General features: G+C 38.3%; 1 protein-coding gene across 2 annotated transcripts; it reads right to left on the reverse strand.

Moving 5' to 3' along the window:
• Positions 1-2,733: 2,733 nt before the first annotated feature.
• Positions 2,734-5,719, reverse strand: LOC110496818 (transmembrane protein 60). 2 transcript variants are annotated; one of them, XM_021572849.3, is made up of 2 exons: positions 5,679-5,719; positions 2,734-4,619 (listed from the first exon to the last, which is right to left on the reverse strand). In XM_021572849.3, exon 2 carries the CDS (start codon positions 4,541-4,543, stop codon positions 4,211-4,213), a length of 333 nt encoding a protein of 110 aa, XP_021428524.2. In that variant the 5' UTR covers positions 4,544-4,619; positions 5,679-5,719; the 3' UTR covers positions 2,734-4,210. The 2 variants fall into 2 exon arrangements, with proteins under 2 accessions (XP_021428524.2, XP_021428517.2); XM_021572842.3 differs by lacking the exon at positions 5,679-5,719 and adding an exon at positions 4,917-5,334.
• Between the last annotated feature and the right edge of the window lie 3,127 nt (positions 5,720-8,846).

The raw sequence follows: 8,846 nt of genomic DNA on the forward strand, positions 1-8,846 counted from the left end.
ATCTATGTTCAGGAGTATGAGTTTGGCCGTAGCCCATTACAGGTAGAATATTAAGGAATGTTCTATGAAGTGTTGTCAAACCAGGCACACCCCCAGCCGGTGTTTCTCAATCCATTCCTGTGGGACTCTAAAGGGATGCACAGTTTGGTTTGAACCCAGCATTAGCCTTATTCAGCTCATATGGCTAGATGATCCTTTCTTAGTCGAATCAGGTTTGTTGGTGCTGGACTAAAGCAAAATAACATTTACCCTCCTGGGTGTGCCACAGGAATATATTGAGAAACTGCTATAACAAACAACAAAATATCACAGAAGACAACATGGCGTTAATATGGTTATAGATCCCTTTCTAACCCTGATTCTGTGGTTGCCAGTAGGAATCATTCCACCAATTTGGTGCCTTTTGAGATGTGTAATTTGTGAAAAAAAACATTGATTTCACCAAATTGTAACATTCTGTCATAAAGAGGAAATGTTCAACTTAATGAATGACACGTTTTACCATCTCAATACTATATTAAGTACAGAATGGTTACCTGGAGGGAAATGGGGGAGGGTTACGCTTTTTTCAATTTCAGTCAAGGGGAGGGTTAAGTATTTTTTTAATATAGCTTAGGGGAAGGTCATGTCATTTGTAATTGATAAAATGTCAATATTTTTCAATGTTTTAGAATTAGTTGCTTATTAGGCTATACACTGTGTATACAAAACATTAGGAACACCTTCCCCCTTTTTCCCTCAGAACAGCCTCAATTCGTCGGGGCATAGTTTCTTTGACATTCAGACGCTGAGATACAACCTTCTATAGCAGAGGAGACCAAAATTAACTTTGCTTGGGAAGTCATCTAATTCTGTTACTATCAATTGATTAGGCTATTCACTTTCTGTACAATAGAATATGTTTTTTATGGAAACACTTGTGACCGTCTCTCGTTGGGTTAAGCCACGGAAGAAGAGTAGCCAGAAGTTAAAGCTTAGATTTTTCTACATCGGTAGGCCTACTTTGTCTGGGGTGGAAAGGTCAGCCTAACTTTTGAAAGTACCATGCTTAACGACGTCTACGATTAAATTATTTGCAAACAGGGACAGTTTGTTGCAAACAAGACATACTGATTTGGCATGGGAGAAATATGAAAATATGTACACATAGGCCTATGTCCGTTCTTGGCCTGTGATTTTGGTCATTTGTGTGGTATTAAAAAAGATTCTGCTAATATGTAATATGACGTAGAATTGCACAAATGTTTATAAACTGCTATTTTTTTCTCTGACCTGCAAAAATGATGATATATTCATGCAATGCTTTTACTATAAAAAATATTTTTCCACCACTACTCTTGTCCACAGTGTTCTGTGAACCCACAACCTTCTGATATCAAAATTCCAGCGTTGCCATGTAATGCTTACAGGACAAAGAACAGTTTGTAAAACTCCATATATACAGTGCCTTCAGAAAGTATTCATAACCCTTGACATATTTCACATTTTGTTGTGTTACAGCCTGAATTCAAAGTTAATTAAATATGTTTGTTTTTCTCACGCATCTTCACACAATACCCGATAATGACAGAGTGAAAACATGTTTTTAGACATTTTTCCAAATTTATTGTAAATTAAATACAAAAATATCTCATTTACATAAGTATTCACATCAAAGAGTCAATACTTTGTAGAAGCACCATTGGCAGCGATTACAGCTGAGTGTTTCTAGGTAAGTCTCTAAGTGGCATTCCACACCTGGATTGTGCAATATTTGCCCATTATTCTTTTCAAAATTCTTCAAGCTCTGTCAAATATGTTGTTGATTATTGCTAGACTTCAGGTCTTGCCATAGATTTTCAAGTAGATTTAAGTCAAAACTGTAACTTGACCTAGAAACATTCACTGTCTTCTTGGTAAGCAACTCCAGCATAGATTTGGCCGTGTGTTTTAGGTTATTGTCCTGCTGAAAGGTGAATTCCTCTCCCAGTGGAAAGCAGACTGAACCAGGTTTACCTATAGGATTTAGCCTGTTCTTAGCTCCATTCCATTAATTTTTTATCCTGAAGAACTCCACAGTCCTTAATGATTACACGCATACATGATGCAGCCACCACTATGCTTGAAAATATGGAGAGTAGGACTCAGTAATGTGTTATATTGGGATTGCCCCAAACATAACACTTTGTATTCAGGACAACAAGTGAATTGCTTTGCCACATTTTCTGCAGTATTACTTTAGTGCCTTGTTGCAAACAGGATGCATGTTTTGGAATCGTTTTATTCTGCACAAGCTTCCTTTTCCCACTGTTAATTAGGTTAGTATTGTGGAGTAAATAAAATGTTGATCCATCCTCAATTTTCTACTATCAAAGACAAACTCTTTAACTGTTTTACAGTCACCATTGGCCTCATGGTAAAATCCCTGAGCAGTTTCCTTCCTCTCTGGCAAATGAGTTAGGAAGGAGGCCTGTATCTTTGTAGTGACTGGGTGTATTGATACACCACCCAAAGTGTAATTAATAACTTAATTCTCAAAGGTATATATAATGTCTGCTTTTTTTTGTTTTACCCATCTACCAGTAGATGCCATTCTTTGCGAGGCATTGGGAAACCTCCCTGGTCTTTGTGCTTGAATCTGTGTTTGCAATTCACTGCTCGACTGAGGGACCTTACAGATAATTCTGTGTGGGGTACAGAGATTAGGTATTCATTCAAAAATCAAAGGGGTTGAATACTTATTGACTCAAGACATTTCTGCTTTCAATTTTTTATTAATTTGTAAAAACAATTACAAACACAATTCCACTTTGACATTAATGGAATATTGTTACGGCCAGTGACCAAAACATCTCTGTTTAATCCATTTTAAATTCAGGATGTAACATAAAATGTGGAAAAGGTCAAGGGGTGTGAATACTTTATGAAGGCACTGTAAGGCTCTGGTCTGTCCAATAAGTGAGGGTAAACGGTAGACATGTTCTCTGCTATCCACTTTGTTTTAATTATTATTTTTGGTATAGGGCCATTTTGTTTTTTTCAGCGTTCAGGGAGGGTTTATGTCAAATATATTTTTGCTGCAGTGAGGTCCGCTTTTCTCCATGTAACCGTTATTTTAAATAATGTTCACTCCCTAACTAGGGCTTTACAACGATGGTAAAAACTGAGATTTTGGGGAAAAGTGGGTTAAAATCTTCCTGGAAGTCACAGAGGGACATGTAAAAATGCTGAATTTTGGCACTTTAGCAAGTCTTTATTCAAATAAAAACATCTGATTTATTTAATTCTCTGTGGTCTATATTAAAGGGAACTTCATTGAATATAACAGTCTTTAATTTCAGGCTTTGAAAATGTCTACTTAAAATATCAAAGGAACGCAAAAGGCACTCATTTTGTGGAACGACCCCAGTAACAGTACAAGTCCTGTCCCTGAGTCACCAAGACCTACAGTTACAACACCCCGGAGGGCAGGCAATCCCTCCCTCCATACTCTCTGGATTGGGTCAGATTACCAGTTATGTAATTCACTTCATTTCACACTGAGCCGTGTTCCAAACCATAGAAAATGTACACCTTCTCCCTTCTTTGAGGTAGTCACTGATCTGCATGTGATTGGATAAATGAATGCAGGGACATACTGTTGTATAATCAGTCATTCTGCTTTCACCAATCCAACCCAGGCAGATATTTGAAAACTTCAGCAAAGTAGAGACATTTTATGGTTTGTGTGTTTCTTCATGGTCTCCAGGGGAAAACATATCCCTATCACACTTAAAAGAAACATATTCAATACCAATGTTCACATATAAACCCATTGGACCTAACGGTCCCAGTTATCAGAGAATAACACAGGCACATGCACAGACCAGTCAGTCTGTCTGGAGAGCAAGGGTTCGAGTCTGCTTACGAATTCTCTGAATTCTCAACCAACAAGTCTCAAATATCACACGGCAGAAAAATTATTCACTGGAGCATCAATTGAGTCCCACACATATATTTGAAAAACAATGAAAAGTTTGTTAACAAAATGACAGTAAACAGCACAAAATGTCATTCAGTTACCAAACTTTGCATTTGCATTGTTCTTCGAGTAAATGTATTTTTGTAACATTTTCTGAAGAAACAGGAAAAAGTTTCTGCACGCTCCCAGTCAGATGCAAATGTTTTTAATTATAGCTGAGCAATAACAAATCAGCTATGGATCAGCTGTGGAATAGTCCCAGTCTTGACTTCAGTCCACCACACTGAGCCAGATGTCCGTCAGCCTCTCCAACCGGGCGCACAGCGTCAGACAGAAGCCCAGTTTCAGCAGCATTGCCACCAGGTACAACACCCTCTGCCGCAGGTTCTGCTGGTCGTCCCGTGGGTCATAGCCAGGCTTGCACCGACCCGCCATCTTCACCACCAGCATGAGGATGAGAATGGTGTCAAATGTCCATACAGGGAAGAAGATGAGGAACCAGTTCCAGTGGATCTTGGAGTCCAGTTTGAGGACCAGCATGATGAGGAATATGAGGGTGAAGGTCCATGACAGTAGGACTCTCTGGGCCAGAGACATTCTCATTTAAGTGAGGGGTGGCCGCCTGGAGGGTGTACGTTAACCGTGACACTGGCAAGTTCTGGTCAAGCGTGAGATGAGCCTGAAGGTGGGACACACACACACAACTAGGATGAGAGACAATATTTGCTAAACATGCCGAATTACACTGGATGTAGGAGGGAGTAGCAATGTTGTCTTCCTGGCAATGGTGGATCATCATCATCATCAATCTAGTTTGCCATTGATATGACAATTTCCACTTAGTCAATTAATGACAACAATATATTAGTTAGCGTATCTAGCTATAGTTCAGCAACTACCGGTAGCTAGCTAGTCGAATTTAGCCAAATCTAATCGAGCCGAATTGACATTTGAGACAGGCAGCCATTCTCCTTACCTGAATCAGAGGATTGGTCACCCAAAAAAATGTATCTGTAAAATCCATATCATGAATAATACTGTGTTTTTATTGGAAGTTGGTTACGAAGTGGCTACAGCATTTTCTAATGTTTAGGTTTATCTTCCGGGAGTAGTTAGTGGAAAATAAATTGGACCCTCCTATAAACCACTACGATGAAATATTCTCATGAGGTTTGTCAATCATACAAAACACCCCTCTGATTGAAGGAAAATAAAAACGTGGAACCGTAAAGTACATAAACGCTGTCCATACTTGGTTTAGTTCAGTCAATTAACTAAATGAAATATCGTCTATTATATCACAGATAAGCCATTATATTGTCCAGACACTCCATTGGCCACTCTAACGTTGAAAATAAATGTCTTCAAAAATGGAAGGAAGTCGAGGAGGCAAGATCAGGTGGGACCCTTCTAGCCAATGAGAGGGCAGATACGAGTGCGATAACAGGCACAACTTCGACATAAAGTATTTTCTCTCAAAATGTATACTTAAATCCGTACACTCGTAACAACCTAAGTATTGTGAAACTACACGAAACAAATAAACCATTACATTTTTTGTTTACCAAATTCGACACTCAATAACCTCCATACAGAAACTCCTCGCTTAGTGAGCGAATAAAACGCCACCTGCTGGAGAATACAGATTTTGGGCCCAGTTACCCCTTGCCTCTGCCTCTGATTATATTGACAAAATAGACATGACCGCTCTAACAATGGAAATACATGTTGTACTCACAGATGGAAGGCAGGCGGTAGGAGGCAAGATCAGGTGGGACCATTCTAACCAATGAGAGGGCAGATACGTGTGTGAGCAACACGCCATAGAGATAGTTAAGGCCTCAATCTTTGTGTCTGTGCCATTATAAACTGGGTGGTTCGAGCCCTGTATGTCCGTGGTAAGGCAAAATACTTATTTTTACTGCTCTAGTTGCGTCGTGCATAAGAACAGCCCTTAGCCGTGGTATATTGGCCATATACCACACCCGGGCCTTATTGCCTAATTGTAGCATCTGTGACAGCGCCTTCTAGGCCATCTCCATTTTTTATAAATAGTTTTACATTTAAACATCCAGTCAAATATCTGTCTCATTGTTCTATCTGTGGTAGTAGAAGTAGTATTAGTGTGTCACTAGGTAATGATGTAAATTATAACACTTTTTATGAACGTACGTGTACAAACGTGTGTACGTTTGTTTACCATATCATGGGCAGGAGGATCTAACAATGGGAATTCAAATCACCTGTTGTATTAACCTCCGTCACGTTGTTGCCATTGTTAATAAAGCAATTGTTCACGAGAGGGCGTGCTAAACAAAAAAAAAATTGCACGACTTTGCTGCGGTCAGATGAACGCCCTCTCGTGTACAACTGTTTTAAAACCTCTTAAGGATCCAACCCTTTTTCACCTTTAGCCTAAAATGACATACCCAAATCTAACTGCATATAGCTCAGGACCTTAAGCAAGGATATGCATATTTTTGATACAATTTGAAAGGAAACAGTTTGAAATTTGTGGAAATGTGAAATGAATAACAATGGCAACGACACCATCGAGTGATTGCATACAATGGCTTTTCTACAACTGGTTTACATTTAAATAAAAAATGTTATTTTGATAAATAGGCTACTATTTCAGTCGTTGTTTTCTTGTTCTATATCTATGGACGCCACCCAGTTGTTCATTCTAAATGTTCCGCAACGCACTTATCGCTTGCTAGCCAGCCAACTAAAGCTAACAGTCAATTCAAACCTTGCAGCTAGAATACCAGCAAAGTAGCTGCATTTAATTTCGTTTGAACTGTTTTTCTATTGGCATTCTTTTGCACATATCCATTAAAATGATGTTGATTCATTTTGACTGGCTGAGAAAAGATGTCCTTCTAGTCCTGATACATAAATTCGAAATAGGACAGTGGAGATCGAATTTCAATATTGAAACAATGCTGCAAATGTTGAGAGACAGACATCAATGTTTGTACAAACCCCGGTTGTGTTAGGCTAGAAGCAAGGGGAAATAATGTCTAGATGCTTTTTACAGTGGAGATCAAGTTAATGAATTGGCTGGGCTGAAGGGACACTGGCTGCGCAGGGAATTCTCAGATGGAACGGAAAACAAGATGCCCATTTTTGCGTCATAGGATTACCGCTAAACGTTTTTTAGTATGGTTTGGAATATGTCTCAACCAATCACAATGCTTGTTTTGACCAACCCTTTGCAGAACAACGTTCTTCAGCCGCCACAGCCACATTGATGCTCGAAGGTAGAACGGGGCTAGTGACTGTTTCATCGAAAGTATACTATAGGGGCTTGGGAATAGAATTACATTGCTAAAGTAGGCACATATTTTGTAGGAAACAACTTTGCCATCATCGTATTGTCAAATGTACTTTAGACAGATCGCAATGTTGTCATTAGCTAGCAAAGCTTGTGAAAAATAGATAGTAATGCTAATGTTAGCTTGTTCAAATCTGGAGGTCTCCCCTCAATCGTAGTTGGGTAGCTAACATACTGCATCTAAAGTCAATCTGTCGAGAAAAGGTTTCCTCCTACCAATTATTTGCCTTCTTTAGAAATTACATGTTTTCAAGCCACAGTAATGCACGTTAGAAAAAAATCTTCACCAGCGCCCAATGTGGATGCATTGAGTAGAATACTCAGTTGGTCATTAGTCCTAAACATTAGTCCTAAACCTAAATCAATAAAACGTCACAATAAATTGCTGAGCGCTAGATTCGCCTGCTGATGGGCAATGAGATCCCCAGCTCAGCTAAAAGCATTGACAAATTGGTGCCGTTTTCAAGGTATTGTTAAATAAATGTTAACTACGATCAACAAAAATACAAACGCAACATGTAAAGTGTTGGTCCCATATTTCATGAGCTGAAATTAAAGATCCCTGTAATGTTCAAATTTTGAGCACAAATGTGTTTACGTCCCTGTTAGTGAGCATTTCTCCTTTGCCAGGTTAATCCATCCCCTTTACAGGTGTAGCATATCAAGAAACGGATTAATATATTGATAAAAGTAATCTTGTCCGAAAGAGATTTACAAGGTTATCAAAACGTCACGCCAGGGTAAACCTACACATAACACAGCCCGTTAAGAGGCATGGAAAATATGTTTCCTGCACAATTTTTCCCCTCATAAAGCTCTTTTGTGGAATAAGTCATTGTTCTACCCCAGCTCGCATGAGAGGAATATTGACTTTGTTCTTGATATTTTCGACAACAAGGGTAATATTCTCACATATGAACAATTTATAACATTGAAAGAGTTTCCAATACCTTTCAGAGAGTTTATTTCTGTGATCAAAGCCGTTCCCAGTGGTCTAACTACACTTATGAAAAATAATCTTAATTTTGGAAATGATCACAAAGTTTATCCAGAACTCAGATTGGAAGGCGTGGGTTTACTTGAGAAATATTGTTGTAATAAATATACAAGACAAATTCTTCATTCACAAAACCAACTTACACCGAGAGGAAAGTTTTTCTGGAACATGCTTATTCCTGACATTGTCTGAAAAAAATGCATGGTTAAGACCTTACAAATACTGTATACCAAACAAAGTTAAGGAAGTGCACTTCAGCATTTTACATAAGATATATGTAATTCTATGATTTCCAAATTTGTGGCTATTGATGATATCTGTGTTTTCTGTGAAAAAGAAGGTGAGAATCTGTCTCACTTGTTCTTTGAATGTAAATTTGTGTCAGCATTTTGGGAAAACGTTGCAAAGTACTTATTTACTATTATGAACACTGCCTATAATTTCAACATAAAATATATAATATGTTACTATTGCAATGATAACAAAACCACTGAAATTATTGTTAATTGTTTAAATTCTTGTTGCCAAATACTTTATACACAAACAAAAATTCCAAAATTCTAAACCAAAAT

The sequence above is a fragment of the Oncorhynchus mykiss genome, chromosome 2, assembly GCF_057628025.1.
Source record: "Oncorhynchus mykiss isolate SJ-2025 chromosome 2, ASM5762802v1, whole genome shotgun sequence".
Lineage (NCBI taxonomy): Eukaryota > Metazoa > Chordata > Actinopteri > Salmoniformes > Salmonidae > Oncorhynchus > Oncorhynchus mykiss.

What these genes read in the sequence shown, in the direction of transcription:
- LOC110496818 (XM_021572849.3), bottom strand. Translation starts at nt 4,543, where the DNA reads ATGAGAATGTCTCTGGCCCAGAGAGTCCTACTGTCATGGACCTTCACC.